The sequence below is a fragment of the Protopterus annectens genome, chromosome 4.part0, assembly GCF_019279795.1.
Source record: "Protopterus annectens isolate FY-2018-M chromosome 4.part0, PAN1.0, whole genome shotgun sequence".
In the NCBI taxonomy this organism is placed as follows: domain Eukaryota; kingdom Metazoa; phylum Chordata; order Ceratodontiformes; family Protopteridae; genus Protopterus; species Protopterus annectens.
Window position 1 is genome coordinate 1,901,753,173 of NC_056733.1, and position 17,427 is coordinate 1,901,770,599.

The window sequence follows — 17,427 nt, forward strand, 5'->3', positions numbered from 1 at the left end:
GCATCAGCTATTTCAGCAGAATACAGCTTCGATCCACCTGTCTTTTCGCATCCTCTACTCAGGCAGTTCCTCAGAGGGATCAAGAATGTAAAACCTCCTAGGAAACCACCATTACCAGCATGGGACTTGAACTTTGTGCTAGAAAAGTTGACACTCCCTCCGTTTGAACCAGCAGCAACAGCAGATCTGCAACACCTGTCATGGAAAACTGCTTTCCTACTGGCAATTACCTCAGCAAGGAGGGTTTCGGAACTACAGGCCTTAATGGCAGTGCACCCCTTCCTAATCTTCCATCAAGATAGGGTGTCCATGAGAACTAATCCTACATTTATGCCTAAGGTGGTATCCAGAGTGTCTTTAAACCAGGCAATCCACCTACCTACCTTTTTTCCCAATCCACAAAACAGGGGGGAAAGACTGCTGCATACCTTGGATGTACATAGACAGTTACGCTAATACCTGGACAGAACCAAAAGTAACAGAAAAACTGACCAGCTTTTAGTAGCCTATGCAACAGGAAGGGAAGGAAAAGCAATTTCCAAACAGACAATCTCCAAATGGATAGGAAATTGCATAAGATTCTGTTACTCCTACCATGGAAAACCAATTCCACAGAACATAAGACCTCGTTCTACAAGGGCTACAGCCACTACCACAGCTTTCTTACGAGGAGTGACAACCAAGGACATTATTGAGGCGGCTACTTGGACCTCCGTGCATACATTTGCCAAGCATTATAATTTACCTCTATACTCTAGATCCCGAGCAGGGTTTGCTACTGCTGTACTGCAAGGGATCCTGACTACACCATAATCTTTTCTTCCTCCACCCCTAGTTTGGCTATGGTATTCTACCCATTTGTTATGACTGCAGATGCATCCATGAAGGACATAGTACAGTTTTGTACCTACCATAAATGTAGATGTCCGAACTGGATAGCATCTGCAGTCAGGATTACCCACCCTCCTTCCCCTCTGTGGTACTCCTAGGGTATTTACCCTCCTAATAGCTAGCTGGGGGGGAGTCTCTTATGGTGTATTTGTTTGTATATATGTACATACATGCTTATTTTTTGTGTTTGCCTTTTTGGAAACATTGGCATTTATCCAAAATTTAGCCTTCCAAGAGGGCAACTGGCATCTGGGGCAAGAAACACTGAGGAAAATGGCGTCGGCTGATGCCTTTATACCCGAAGACCAGCAGAGATGACGTCGGGTGAAGTGCGACATCAGCCGAAGCCGGACCCAGACTTTGGAATCCGGCCGACCGAAGGGCTGCCTGACGACAGGACAACCCATTTGTTATGACTGCAGATGCTATCCAGTTCGGACATCTACATTTATGGTAGGTACAAAACTGTACTTTTCTGTTAGTCACTGTCTTCCTTGTGTGGTTCACTGTCACATTCATTACCTTCTGGAACTCTGCCAAAGGCTGAGGTTCAACTTCCAGTCAGACTTTCTGAACAGAACACCCTTCTCCGGCTAGGCTGACTTCACCTTTCCCGTAGAAGTCTCCACATTCTTTGTGCAGGAGTGGCCATAGTTAGTTTTTTGTTGCCACATATATTGTATGCAAAGAAGTTTTCAGTCAGTCTGACTGTCACAACTTAGGAAAGTAAGTAGATACATTTTTTGTTTGAGACTTATATTTGCTGTATTTGTGGTGCATTTTTCTTGCTGTTGCCTTTGTATCTTCCACTGATATGAAGGTGTTGTGCTTGTGAAAGGCAAACTTCTTTCAAAGACACTCAAGGTCCATGTGTGTTTTGACTCTTTTTGGAGCATAGCATTATTGTTTGTGAAATCTGTTAAGTTCGAACCCAAGACTGTGTGCGCAACATTGCCATCTAAGCCTACTTGAACAAAGGTTTGCAGTCTGCTTGCCAAAATACATCATATCATCGGAATTAATAGTCTAATGTACAGGTCCTCTAGAAAGTAGAATGTAAGATGAGTGCTCCAGGCAGTCTGACAACCCTTCTGGAGATCCCTGGATGCTAGTATTCTGGAGGCACTTGACCAGTTCCTGGACCTAACATTTACCTTGGCTGAGGCCTCCCAGCCCCTTTGGAGGTCAGTATGCCATCCACCAGTTAGCATATCATTGGACCAAAGTAAAGACATCTGCCCCTGAACATTAGTTGATTGAGGAGGATTGTACAAGAGGAAGTGGAGGGTGGGCTACCCTTCCTTGTAGAGGAATATGTCCATGCTTCTTCTCAGAAGTCTGAAATCATGGACATCCCCACTTTGGTTCCAAAGACCCACTCTGGAACTGTAGCATGGAAAACCTGCCTCTTGGTGAGTCTCCAGTTGTCCTTGTTGGGATTGGACTAAGCTGTCTGCTTTCCCCCTAATTTTGCAGAGTTTGCAGCCTTATTCAGCTATGGTCTCTGTATCTAGAGTCAGACTCTGTGAGTAGAAGAGTGCAAAGCCGCTACAGTTTTGGAAGACTAATTCGTCAGGTCCTAAAAATGGATAGGATTTGGTCTACACATTCCAGATGTCCTCACCTTTAGCTTATAACTCAGATGGTGAGGATTCCCTGGTGTCTGTCTTTTAGAAGGACCTGTCTTTTGGGCATGCTCTCCCTCATGAGAGAGCATTTCCATTGACAAGTCCACATGGCCTCTGGACCCTCCCCCCCCCCCCCAAGATGACTCAAACATATTGCTAATCCACCAGTCTTGGACGTTTTGCAGGCTTTGTTTGTTGCGAATGTCTTGGAGACAAGACTCCAAGTCCCTGACCTGAAAAGACTTGAAATTTTTTTTTTTTTTTTTTTTTTTTTGAGTCCAAGCTAGCTCCACACAGTAGGGAAGGCTGGAATAACCAATAAATGGCATGCTGTGTTGGTGAAAGGATCACTCATGGTGTTATCACTTTGGTGGAACCCATGTAGATTTTCAGCAGGTATATAAGGCTGTACATTATACAACAGGTGCTGCCTGACACCTTACTGAACATGCAAACACGTGCTCAGTCCATCATTACAAGCCAGCTCCATGATGTGTAGGCACATAAAGAATTGCATTCAAATAGTTGTGACTCACCTGCTTAACGCACTGCTTCCCTCATATGTGAAAAAGGATGATGCAGGTCAGATAGCCAAGAGTCTGTCTTCCTTGTAGAGGAGGGTCTGCCTGAAGGTGGGATATATTGACCAAGTAAAGTGTGGGAACCACACGGGTGATGGATTTAGGAGCAGGTTAAAGGAACCTGGGTGTTGGTGGCAGAAGACATGTAGTGAATGAGTTCCAGTAACTGGTTGTTCCTTTATTATTGGAATTGAGATTAATTAATTTGAGACGATGTGAATACGATGCAGCACCTTCATGAGTTGTAGCAGTGAAAAATAAAGGGTTTCTGGGTAGTAGACAGCACCCTGGTGAGATAGGGTGAAAAAACTATGGGGTGAGGTCAGTTACATTGGATTTTGAGGGTGGAGTTGTTTAATCTGTATCTGATTCTAGTGTATTTGTCTTAATGCATTTTTAACATGGGCTCCACATTGTAACTGAGGATGGCCAGCTTTTGATCAGGCACCTTTTCCTGGTAAATGTTTCACTTTGTTACAAAATGGATAAGCGCACTTGTTTTGGCAAGCTACCTGTTTCTGTACCTTATAAATCTTGTGGGGGAAGTGATGCAGTTATGCTAAATTTATATTGTATAATATCATGGGCCACTTGTATTCAGTGGTTGCTGCTATTATAGCCCTCCTTGCTGGATTCCCAGTTGTACTCATGTTGGGGTACATGTGTAATGACCCATAACAAAGCAGTTTGTCAGCATTGGCACTCCGGTAGCATCATCACTACAATACTTGTAAGCATGTGCACTGTTTCCAGATTTGGAAAGGTGCAGAAGTGGCTTTATGACTAGAAGATGTATAGTTATCAGTTGGTTATTGGGATCAAGAGTACATAAAGAAGCACAGTAAAATTTACATTTTGCTTTATTTACAAAATAGTAACATGACTTGTCCTATTGAGTTGTGGAAAGATTGCTTTTTGAGTATGCATATTAGAAGTACTTTGTCATTCTTCAGTTTTAGACTCTCATCAGGGATTCTGAAGATGTCTGAAATCTGTTCTGCAATTGTTTTCTCTGATACTGCTGCAGTTTGCCCATTTTTGCCTAGTTTTACTTTTAATTTGGTCATTTGTGCACTGTACCTTCACAACAGTTGCACCATTCTGCTACTACTGAGTCAGAAGGGTTGCAAACACTAGACTGCAGAAATGAGTAAAGCCAGATGTTTAAAAGCAAGCAGTTGTCTTGGTTCACAAAGGTGTTTCCAGAAACCATGGCGCATTAGAGGCCTTATTACTTTAAGGATTTCAGATAAGGCCCTTGCAAGGCTTGTACAGTTTGCTTACCATAATTTCATTCAGAGTGTGGGATGGGTGCTGTTATGTTGAGTGCAAGACAGCTGCTGCCCGTCTACTGGTGTGTTTAAAGCCTTTGAAACTATCAAACACTCCCCTTTGATTTGTACATATGCATTTTGTGCCTTTCCTAGCCTTAACAGTTCTGTGATTTTCATGCGTCACAAAGCAAGCCTTTATTGAATGGCCATATGCTATTTCTGTGTGTAGTGTATGCATTGTCATCATACCCCATCTGAATCTGTTGTAATGCTAACTGTTAAATTTTTTGAGTTTAACAGAAATAGGCTTTCATATAACAGCCTGCCAGACCATATGTACCAGATGCTTTAATTGCTGAATAAAAAAAGTGAGCAAAATATTTAAAACCCTTGCACTTCCCATTTTACATTTTTATTCTGAAGTTGTACTATCTCAAGGGAAAGGTAATTAAATTTGCAGCTTACCCTTGGTTCATTCAGAAGAAAAAAAAATCACTGTGCTTTGCTCACAAGCTTGTGCTTTAAAATATTTTATGTTGCTTTGACAACATTTCTGGCTTGATATATACCTCTTTTGGAATTCTAGTTTAATTTTTGGTTTGAAGATCACCTTTTACCCATTTCTTTAATGTACAGGATGTTGCAAGTTGGCATGAAAAGACTTCAGACATTCAGCTGTAAACTTGTGAAACTTGTCAGATTGTTGCCATTGTAACTAGGTATATCATAAATGTTTCATGTGTGTTTCCAATTGACTAGTGATGCCTCGTTTTACGGAACAAATTGAAAGAGCAGTGGAAGCTTTGAGTGTCGATCCTTCTGAACCTGTTGATGAAAACGAATTCATTGATGCATCACGACTGGTGTATGATGGCATTCGTGACATCAGAAAGGCAGTGCTCATGATTCGGGTGAGAATTTCGTATTTTTCCTCAGTTTGCATCTTACTGGTAAATTAATCTGAAAGTAATTTTTAAAAATAATTTAAAAGCATTTTTGTAAGTCTGGCAGTTTTTTTCAGATGACATGCTGTGCTATTTTGTGTGTGTGGTTTATCAGTGTACAGTCGTAGAACTAATGACTTGGTGTTAGAGATCTTATAACTTACTGTTCATGTAAATAGGGTCTCTCTAAATTTTTTTTTACAAGTGCAGTATGTGTAACTCATGACTTCATATGTGGACAGTTTAATTAGACATGGATGCTGTGAAACGGACCAGATAAACTATGGTACGGTAATGCATAGTCAACAAACTGATATGCTGGCAGCATATTAGACTAGTGGTAGCATATTATTCTGTGCCACTAGAATGTATTTAATCAGATATGGAACATTAAGGCTATATTCAGCCATCCATCCACAACCCCTTTTTCCCATTTTTGCACATTGGGTCCGATCAGGGTCTCACTTCAATAGCGACAGTCATCTAGGGCCAAGGTTTACACCGTCGGATGGCTATCTGCGCCACTGTAGTTCTTCCACACCACGCATTTGCACACACAGTCGCACCTATGACCAATGTAGTGTGTCATATCCAACTATTGCTTACCTTTTGGAATGTGGGATTAAACTGGAGCCATCCAGAGGAAACCCATGTGGAAACAGGGAGGGCATGCAGACTCCACATGAAGTACCACAGCTGAAAATCGAACCAGGGAACCTCTTGCTTTGAGGTGACAACACTATCTGCTGTGCCACTGTGCCATTAAGACTATACATCAGTGTCAGACTTAAGCATGATTGGTCACAGGGAACAACTAAATAAGTAGTATACACACTTTATCTGAGTAAGCAGTAACAGGATATTAGCAACAAGAAATGTCTTGCTAGGCTGTGGTGGTGATCCCTTTGGCAATGAGAATGTGAGAGTAAATGTAAATTGCCGTAAAGCCAAGTAAACGAGTACACTTGTAGCTTGACAATTACCAATCTACTTGTATCAAATGTTACATCTCATAGCTTCCTTGAATGTTTCTCTCATTTGGCTCTATCTCAGATTGCAGGAGAGTTTAATACAACATTTAACATTAGCAAAATAATGTTTAGTTTAATGTCACTGTACATGTTCCCCGATTATTTACTTGTTAGCTAACTGCATAGATGGGACTTGGTCATAGGTTCATACTAAGTTTATGGTTAGGAAACTAGTTCACGTAGCTACTAATATGAGCGTGCCAGTTACGTCTGATTAAGATAGTTGCCATTTATCCCTAGCATAAATGCACAATTTCCCATCTAGTCAATCTAGGCTGGTTTTGAAGGTAGATAAATTGCTTTGTTTGTATGTTAATCCTGCAACACTGATTAATATACTTAGAATTAATATTTATTTGACTGTTAGTTCTGTGAAGGTGCAGGAGGTTGAAGTTAAACAGGAGTCTATAAAATGGAAATAGGACCTTTCATATGTTAGGGTAGCTTAGATTGCCTAATCTGATGCCATGATTGTCAGTGATCTTTTGGAATATTTCAGTCTGGTTGTGTTTTTTTTTTTTTTTTCTTTTCATGTGACTGAAAAGTTTGTATCCTTTCTCCGAGCCTGGAAATGGTCAAGTAAAGTCAGTGCTCTAACCTGACCAACAAATACATTTTAAGATGTTTGAATAGGTACATCCCAAAGTGGAGAATAGGTCTATTAAGAGAAGAAATATAGTGGGATGAAGACCTCTCTGGACCATAAAGATATTTTGGAAATTTTATGAACATTTGTATAAAGCAGAGAAATGTGGAACTCAAGAACAGCAATGGGAAGTATTTATGGAAAATTTAAGTGTGCCAAAGTCAGAGGTAGATGAGGCTCAACAATTAACAGTTAGGAGGAGATGAGATAAAAATGGTGATGTGCAGTCAACCTGTGTTAAAGTATCTGGGAATAGGTGGTGGTATTGTGGAAATTTGGAAGCTAGGAGGGAAGAAAGTTAATGAAGATCTGAAAGGTTTTGTTTAATCATATTGTAAAAGAATGGGGTAGACATCAGCATCCTGGAAGAAAGCTGTGATGGATGTAATACCTAAAGAAGGTAAAAACACATCCGACCCAGCTTCTTATAAGCCCATTTCAGTTTTAAACCATGATTATAAAGTGTTTGTCTACAATAGCTAAAAGAATGGAAAAGGTTTTGCGAAAATTCATAGATATGGATCAGTGTGGTTTTGTGGAGGGGAGGCAAAAATTTGACAACATTTACAGAACAATGATAATCCAGAAGGAAGAAGAGTGTAATCAAATGCTGCTGCTGTTGGTATGTCTTCATGGGAAAGCATTTGGCAGAGTAAGCTGGGAGTTTGAGTATGGCAGTGGAAGCATTTGTGTTCCCTGATGATCCTGATAAGGTTAATTAGGAGAATATATGAACGATCAGAGGGAAAAAGTTAAAGTGGAGAGGGTTCCTTTCTGACTAGTCTGAAGAGAGGAACCAGGCAGGGGGTGTTCCATTTCCTAGTTATTGGCAAAGAAAATAAGGGACTTAGAAATTTCAAGGATGTAATGGGTAATTATCCACAAAACAAACAGTACCAGAATTTACCAGTTATAAAGACTTAAACCTTGCCTGTGATGTAAATAAGACCTGCTGGAGAGAGAGGCATGTATCCCAGAGACTACCCTGTGTATGGAACAGGCTCCCCATCCATGTGAAGCAGAGTTTCTCCATAATCCAATTCAAGTGCAACTTGGACAATTGGATGGGAAACCGGAAATTCATCCCTGTTTTGGCACCTATGTCTCTGATGCAAACAGGTAACCTGTAAATGGTTCATCTCCCAGCCCCATGCTTACACTTATAAAGGTTATCAGAACTTGTCAGAGATTTGGGATGCATGGCTAGGCTTAAAAAAGGCCCTTGTGGTCGTTAGCCTAGTAAACACCTATGAACCTATGGTAATCAAGTAAAGTTGGCTTTATTTGCAGACAATAGTTTTTACTTGATAAAACCAGAGGAGGACATCTCAGTGTTGTGGAACATCTTGAGATAGTTTTGTGTTTTTTGGAACATAAAATGAATGAAGATAAAACATAGGCTGTAGCTGTACACTATGTAACACGCACATGAATTGAGTTGTATTTAAGGGCCACAATAACATGAATTATTTAGGAGTGTGGGTTAAAAAGGCTAAGGATATGAGGGAAGAGACTAAACAAAACATGATACAAAAATTGAGAAACTGGCATCTCCTGTATATGAATATAGAAAGATAAAAGTAGCAAAAATGTTTATATACGGGTCAGGCATATTTTTATCAGCCAGAGAAGAAATTGTGGGCAGTAATTAATAGAGTTGAAGTATTTTATCTGGAGGTGAAAGGACAAGTATCAATTGGGATATTTTGATCCTTCCAGTAGAACAAAGTGGATTAGGGTTACCTGATTTGAATGGATATTTTAGTGCTACACAGTTAAGGCCCATATACATAAGAAGCAGAAAGCTACATTTGGAAGTGGGAAGGGATGATGAAGCAGGGGGGAAATTCAGTATATAAGAGGGAGTGGGATTTTTGGATACAGATCCTTAAGGAGAAAACAGCCACACTGAATAGGATCATAGGAGATTACTAGGCTAAATGGCCCTGGGTCCTTACAAGCCTAGCCAAGAGTTTATCCCCAAAAAGAAACCTTAGTCAGCACCTGTCCCCCTGTCAGTGAGGGACACAGGTGGAATCCCTGGGACAAATTTGTGGTTTCCCATCCCCTCGTCATGGTTGCGCTTGAAGAGGGTCAGCGAGGTACTCTGACGTGTATGGGAAGTATATTCCAGAGGCAGGACAGCCACTGTGGGGGACAGACCTGTCTCTCCAGCAGGTTTTGTTGGTCTCATATTAGATTCAGGCCTTTTGAGTGGGTAATGCGCGAGGAATTAGACTTATGGCTATGGAGCATCTCTAGAAGGGCTGGGTCCAAGATTGTCTTGTAGGTGCGACACAGATCACCTCTGAGCAACCTGTACAGTACTAAGGAGAATGATGGTGATTTGAGCCTGCCTTAGAGACATGTTTGTTAGTAATGTTTAAATACTATTTCTCACAAGAGACTGGAAGCATTTTTGACTTTGGATATCTAACTCCGCACTCTGCCTTATGCTCACATGTAAGTTTTAGCACTGTGATGTCTTGTAGGAATAGTTAGCTAGTAAAGATTAATTAGGTATTTTTCTTTGAAATCAGACCTGTCCTACTGTATTATTTTAAGTTTCTGTGTGATCCCGGAACTCTTAGATCTCTGTGGTGTCATAGTTTTGTCTTGTGTTTTAATTATTTATTATTAAATATTTTTAAAACCTTCTACCTGTGGCTGGTTTGTGTAGAAATAATCCCTAGAGTACATTGTATATTTATAGAGGTTATTGTAATAGGCCACTCTAAAGTAAGCCTTGACTGTTAGTCATACTACCATTGGATTATAATATTGCACAGTAATTATTGGACACCCTTTTAAGGGCCTTTTAGTAGCTGATATTATTAGTTGGCTGGTGGCAGTAATTACTGGGTAAAGGGGCACAGCTGGAGAATCTGTCAGCTTTTCCCTGGAGTGTCTGTGAAGTTGTATAAATACTTATCTCAGTGTGTGTGTTGTGTCAGCTACTTGGCAGGGACACGAAGCACTGATTGGACAGAGGGTACTGGAGGTTTTAGCTTGCTTAACTAGGCTGAGACCTGGACCATATAGCTGTGCCAGTGGGGAGTCTTACTTGGGGACCTGGTGAGCAAGGGAGCAACCATCCCCAGACTGACTGTGATCTCTGTGTGCACTTAAGGGAAATTGTAGTTTACTGTGTGTATTATAGGTATCCTTTCCTCTCTTCTAGGAGACTACCTCCCTGGTGTTAGTGGTGAGGATTGTGGCTCCTTGATTGCTGGGCCAGGGCATGGTCATCACAAGTGTTTGGCAGTGGTGGGATCTACTTCACATACTAATTGCATTGTAGAGGTGTGGGTAGAGTGAATTCCTGTAGCTTATGTACAGTGATCTCTAAAAGTGTTTTGTACTCTAAAACAGCCACGCAGTGTATACTCAGAGTTCAGATCACAATTGTTTTATTTCTTTTTTAGCTTAGTGTTGGTCAGGGTGAGCAGGTAGTATGTCAGCAGAAGAGTATGGAAAGCTGACAGTGAGCCAGCTGGCAGAGATGTGCCAGGCTAGGGAACTGGTGCATGGAAACCTGACTAAAGCAGACCTGATTGCAGCATTGGTTACAGCTGCATCAGAAAACAGCAGCCTGGAGGGCAATCAGACTGACAGTGGAGATGCAATATCCTCTGAGAATGGACAGCTCAACCTTTCTGCAGTGGACTTAAAAATCCAGCTGGAGCTAGAGAGACTTGAGTTGGAGGCTAGGTGTATGGAAATAGAAGCAGCGGAGAAAGTGAGGAGTCTACAAGCTGAGGAAAATGAACGGCAGAGGAGGCATGAGAGGGAAATGCTGACTCTTCACTAGAGTCATGGAGGTAATGGGGAAGGTAGTAACTGGACCCCAGAAGCACAAAAGGTCAGTAAATTTCTTCCACAGTTTAAAGAGGGGGATAATTTTGATAGCTTCATTCATATGTTTGAGTGGGTATGTAAACAGTATGAAGTTGACCAAGGGCTCTGGGTACAGTTTCTGACCCCCTTACTCCATGGTAAAGCTGTAACAACTTTAGCAAAAATGCATGACACTGACTGTTTTGATTATACTGCTGTTAAGACACTTGTTGGAATGTTTTAAGCTAACACCTGAAATGTATAGGAAAAGGTTTTGTGAGCATAGACGCAAGGCAGATGAAAATGTATGTGAATATGTTGCTGAATTGAGCACTTATTTTCATAGCTGGGTGAGTGGATGTCAGGTCACCACTTTTGAAGGGCTGGTAGACCTTTTGGTAAGGGAGCAAGCCCTTAGCACTTTGCCTGAGGACAAGAGGATCTGATTAGCTGATTGACAGTGTGCTACTTCAGAGGAGTTGGGGAAGAAGGGGGACCTATACCTAGCAAGCAGGACATTCCTGTACAGGAAAGGGACCCCCAGTACTGCTCATGGGACTAAATGAACCCATGGTTGGCAGCACAGACTGCCCCAACAGACTCTGCCAGTAGCAGGGGAAGCCACTAGTCCAGGTACACATCCAGGAGCTAGGGTTAAATGTTTTGAATGTAACCAGTGGGGCCATGTGGCATGCAGGTGTCCACGGAGGCAAGGTGGGGAACTAAAGGTGAGGGAGCCAGTAAGTGGGAAAGACAAAATGCCATCAGTGGGTTGTCTCAAGACAACAGGGGTATAGAACTTCCATCATGCAGATGTCCTGAGAGTGAAGGATTTGGATGAGGCAGTACTATGTACTTATGCAGTTAAATGCAGTGAGGCTAGGAGACAAGCATGTGGGTCTGGTAGCCTGGGGGAGACCCAGACAGACTGCATACTTGCAGCCAGGACTGCTGAGGTGGTTACTTCAAGGAGGGAGCTATGCTGTAGCAGTGAGACTGAAGGTGAGCCACAGCTGCTTGTGGGTACTGATGTTTCCTTGGACAGGGTAACTGCAAAGGTAGAGGTGAGTAGTAGTACCCAGGCTGACAGTGAGGCACCGCTGTCAGAGGATGCCAGACTTCATGTGGAAGGGGAGCTGGGAAGGGTTACAAGGAGAGACTTGAGACAGGCTCAGCTCTCATGACCCTACATTGCAAGGCCTGAGGCAGGTAGCTAGGGAGGCACCTGATTCTCAAGGGAAGGGGAAATCTCTATACTGGAACAAAGGGTTTACTGTACAGAGTGTGGACCCCTGAGGGAGGGCTAGAAGGTGAGAGAGTACAGCAGTTGGTAGTGCCTAGAGCTTACCGTCTGGCGCTTCTAGCCATAGCCCATGATATTCCCTTTGTAGGTCATATGGGCATAAAACATACAAAGAGGCGTGTTATGCAAAACTTCTATTTGCCTGGAATTTCCAGAGATGTAACAGGGTACTGCAGGACCTGTGAGCAGTGCCACAAGGTAGGCAAGGCAGGAGACAAGTTAAGAGCTTCTTTGATACCTTTGCCTTGTGATTGAGGAGCCATTTCAGAGGGTAGCTATGGATATTGTGGATGTTCTCCGTGTTTCACTATTGCAGTCATTACATTTGGATTATCTGCTTGCAGTAGCCCTCAGTCGGCCTGATTAACAAAGTCTTGGGTCCAGCGTCGGTTGCTGTCCCTTCTTCCATGACGTCAGGCGTATAAAACATGCAGCTGACGCCACTACAGCAGTCTTTCTTGCCATACGGTGCCCGAAGCAGAAGCAGTTTGTAAGTGCCAGTCGGCCGACTCCTGAAATTTTTGTTTTTGAGTTTCAGAACCGAAGTCTTCAACTAAAGCTAAGTGCCCCATTGGGGAAACCTTTTCTTGCTCCTTACTGATGTCAGTAAAAGTTAATAATTGCATTACTTGTGGAAAGCAAATACCTCATAAAGATTTTCACTCGTACTGTATTCCTTGCTTAGGCCCAGACCACGGCGTACCTTGCTGTCAGTTTTGTGCTTTATTTAATCAGCGCACTATCAGTTGTCTGTATGTTTTTGCCTCTAAATATTTCGGTTCTCGGTTTAATTATCCAGAAATGTCGTCTGTTAGCCATCTGACTACCGGGATTTCGAAAAAACGCAAAGATAAGACAGAGACAGGCCGCCTAGGTCCAAAACTGCCGACGACGCTTCTCCTAAGCCAGTCGCCGGTACTCAGTGAGGCGCTTTAGTAGCCCCTGATACCTGCTACTTCTGATTCACAGGCTACTGAGACCCATTCGGAGTCCGGTATGCCGCGAGATGCTTCAACTATGGAACCTGTGAATGTCTCTTCCTTGGATGGGTCCGGAGCCGCTGTGCAGGCACTGGCTTCTGAGGGTGTCCTCAGGCCTACGGACTTGCATATTAAACCAACGTCTCCTTCATTTAGGCCTAAATCTCGAACCATGCCTAAAAAAACGACGTCCAGGCCGCATGCTCAGGCCTCTATGCCTAAAACCAAATGATAAGAATGGCTGAAGAATCTTATAACTCTAATCAGGGCAAGCCAACCTCCCCCTTCTAAGAGACCTATGACTGAAGTTGTTTATAAATCTTCTGACCAGGATTCTGATTTTCCTGATTCTTCTGATGGTCTGGAATTGCCCTTATCTACTTATGAGGATTCTGATGCAGAGGATTCTATTCCCTCTGCTTCCCCTTCAGAGGATTTTTCTTTTGGTTAAACCTTACATATACTCTAAGGGAGCATTTCCACTGGGAAAGCCAGAATTTTTCTGGGTCATAAAAGAGGCTTAGGGATTTCTTACTCCTGCCTCTGCAAAAGGCCTTTAGCAATTCCTCCTGTACTAGACATTATTGATGATGCTTTTTCGGAATCTAGTTTGACACCTGATTCTTTGCCTCCTACTCCCAGAAAACCTGACAGATATTTCAGGGTTCCTGATTCTCACAAGTTCCTTTTTAAAAATCCTATTGCGGATCCAGAGACTATTTCACAGGGGCCTAAGGGTATTAAGGCTTCTGCTGCTAAAAATCCTACCCCTTCTGATAGAGACTCCAGGGCGCTAGATAGATGGGGTAAGAAAGTTTACACTTGTGCAACCTTGGCCATTAGGGCTTTAAACTGCCAGTTTCATATGTTAAAGTATCAGCAACATGTTATTGGATTGCTTAAACAGAAAATAATGATTCCTGACTGTGCGGAAAATAAACAATTACAGAATTTAATGCATTCTGCTGAACAGGTTGGAAAACATACTTTGCAATGTGGATGTGATTCATTAGAGGCGTGTTGCAGGGCTGTTGTTACTGGGTCTGTGCTCAGAAGGCATGCTTGGCTTAAGGAACAATCTTTGCCTGAACATGTTAAAGCTAAATTGTTGGATGCTCCCTTAAATCAGGACCGTCTGTTTGGCAACAAGGCTGAGGAAGTTCTTAAAAAGATGGAAGATGAAGCTAAATCTATGCACACTGTTAATTGGTCCTTTCCAGCCCCTTCCAGGTCTCCTCAAGCCAAACCCAGACACAGCAGAAACCCCAGGTTTCAGTCCCAGGGGGTCACAAGACTAAGCAGTGGGGGGTTTCCACACCCAAGTCAGAGAGTAGTAAGACCCCCCCCTCCCATGGAAAACGGTCTCAATGACGTGCTTTTAAAACTTCCAAGCACTTCCCAACTGAATGCTCCTTTAGTTGGAAAGATTGGTCTGCAGGCCAAAAACCTGGGCACTCATTACCCAGGACAAATGGGTTTTAAATAGTGTCCCAAGCATACAGATTATACTTTCACACCTTACCAACACCAAGCGGGTAGCCAGATCTACTGGGCAGAGGCCAAAAATCAAGTGGTCTATCAAGCATGGGGGCTATTCAGTTGGTACCAGAAGAGGAAAAGGGACAAGGTTTCTATGCTAGACTTTTCCTGGTACCCAGAAAAGGCAATAATTGGCGTTCTATCCTGGACCTTGCTATTCTAAACACCTTTCTGGTGATTCCAAAATTCAAAATGCTGACTCTTCACCAGCTGCTTCCTATGCCCAGGCAAGGATGCATGGTTGGCAACACTAGACTTAAAAGAAGCATACCTGCACATCCCTATCAGGGAGTCTTGCAGAAGATACCTACACTTCAAAGCAGGCTGCATGCACCATCAGTTCTCTGCACTGCCCTTTGGCTTATCTACTGCACCCAGGGTATTCGCAAAGTACCTAGCTCCAGTCATTGCATTTTGCAGGCAAAGAAATATTCAAATGTACCCATAACTGGACGATTGTCTAATTCAGGCAGAAAGCAAGGACATTCTTTTGAGTCATCTGGTCTTTGTTCAAAGGGTACTGACTTGTCTGGGGTTCACCGTAAATGAAAAGAAATCCTACCTGGTACCCTGTCATCAAATTATATTCCTGGGAGCAAGCTTGAATACAATTTCCCAGATGGCTTTCCTCATGCCAGAGAAACAGATTCATTTGACAACTTACTTCAAACAAGTGACAACAAAAACCCAGCTTATCTGCAAGGCAAATACTGCAAGCCTTGGGGTTCATGGCCTCCTGCATTCTTCTAATTCCATATGCAAGGCTGCATATGAGGAAACTACAATGGTATCTCAAAAGCCTATGGTGTCAACATTCACAGGATCTAGAAGCAAGGATTCCTGTCATACATTGCCTACGCCTAGAGTTCCTTTGGTTGGCAGAGGCCTGCCCCCAAAACAGGGGACTACCATTCACATTACCCCCTGCCGCCCAAATCTTAACAGACACATCAGACTATGCATGGGGGCTCACCTGGCAGGGAAGTGCAGTCAGGGCAATTGGAACCCAAGTCAAATGCACCTGCACATAAATCAAAAGGAAATGTTAGCTGCACAGAATGCTCTCACAGCCTTCAAGAACCACATTCTTCTTGTTTAACTAATGGTAAAGACGGACAACACCACTATCATGTGGTACATAAGCAAGCAGGGGGGGTACACATTCCTACCCCCTCTGCAGATTAGCCATGGCATTGTGGAACACAGCCTTGAGCTACCAAGTGAATCTACAAGCCAATTCCTGCCAGGAAAACTAAATACACTGGCAGACAGACTAAGCAGAAACCTCAAGGACCCACACGAGTGGAAACTGGGAACCAAGGATTTTCAACATGTTGACACGCAAATGGGGGGAGCCCAGATGTAGACCTGTTTGCCTCCCTCCAGCACCATCAACTGGACACATTTTGCACAAGGATTTCCCACAAGCTAGCTTGGAAAGTGGATGCTGTATCCTTCAGCTGGAAAAAACTATCAGTTTATGCCTTTCCTCCTCTGCTCTCCAGGGTACTACTAAAGATCAAACAGGACAAGCCAAGGACTATTTTAATTGCACCAGACTGGCCTTGCCAACTCTGGTACCCACTCTTGCGCAGTGTGTCACTCTTGGCCCCATGGCACCTGCCTGAGACTCCTTCCTTGTTGTCTCAGCAAGAGAACCAGATTCTGCACCCTCAGCTGCAAACCCTGATCATAGCAGCCTGGCTAATTACCTAATCTCTCCTTTACCATCCCTCAGTAAATCAGTGATGGATATCATTTTAGAGGCAAGGAGGCCTAGTACTAGAAAATCTTATGCTGCAAAATGGAAAAGATTCTGTGCCTGGAACCAATCTCAAGGAATGAACGCAGCAGTGCCCAATTTACCTCAGATTCTACAATACTTGACTGAGTTGCTTCATAAGGGCTTGTCTTTTTCCTCCATCAAAATTCATGCCTCAGCCATTTCAGCTCATTATAGCACAGAGCCTCCCCTCTTCTCTCACCCACTGCTCAAGCAGTTTCTCAGAGGGGCCAAAAATTTAAGGCCACCCAGGAGAGCTCCAACTCCAGCCTGTGATCTTAACTTTGTCTTGGAGAAACTCACTCTTCCTTCTTTCAAGCCAGCTGCTACTGCAGATTTAAAATGTCTTTCCTGGAAAACAGCTTTCCTTTTAGCAATCACTTCTGCAAGAAGGGTATCTAAATTACAGGCCCTTATGGCAGTGGAACCTTTCATCATCTTTCATGTGGACAGGGTGTCCCTCAGAGCCAATCCCTCCTCCTTGCCCAAGGTGGTATCCAGTGTGGCTCTTTATTAGTCCATTCATTTACCTGCTTTCTTTCCTAACCCACAAAACAAAGGGGAACGAATACTGCACTCTTTAGATGTGCACAGACAGCTTAGATTCTACTTGGACAGGACTAAACCTCAAAGGAAATCTGAACAACTGCTGGTGGCATTTGCTGCAGGGACAGAGGGGAAAGCTATTTCAAAGCAAACCATTTCAAAATGGATAGGCCACTGCATTCATTTCTGCTGTAAGCACCATGTAAAACCTATCCCACAGGGCATCAGACCCCACTCAACCAGGGCTGCATCTACCTCTACAGCCTTTCTCAGGGGCGTCCCTACTAGGGACATCCTAGAAGCTCCTACCTGGTGTTCAGTACATACTTTCCCCAAGCATAATCATTTGCCGATTTTCTCTAAATCCAGAACTGGGTTTGCCACTGCAGTCTTGCAGGGCCTTATAGCTGGTCCTAGTTCTATTTAAATTCCTCCTCCCAACCT

General features: G+C 43.0%; 1 protein-coding gene across 1 annotated transcript in view; it reads left to right on the forward strand.

Moving 5' to 3' along the window:
• CTNNA1 (catenin alpha 1) overlaps positions 1–17,427 on the forward strand; it is a gene marked incomplete in the record, with an annotated part of 2,307,982 nt that overhangs the window by 1,704,307 nt on the left and 586,248 nt on the right. The window contains 1 exon segment of the mRNA XM_044069565.1: positions 5,134–5,285. Coding sequence (XP_043925500.1) covers positions 5,134–5,285 — 152 coding nt within the window.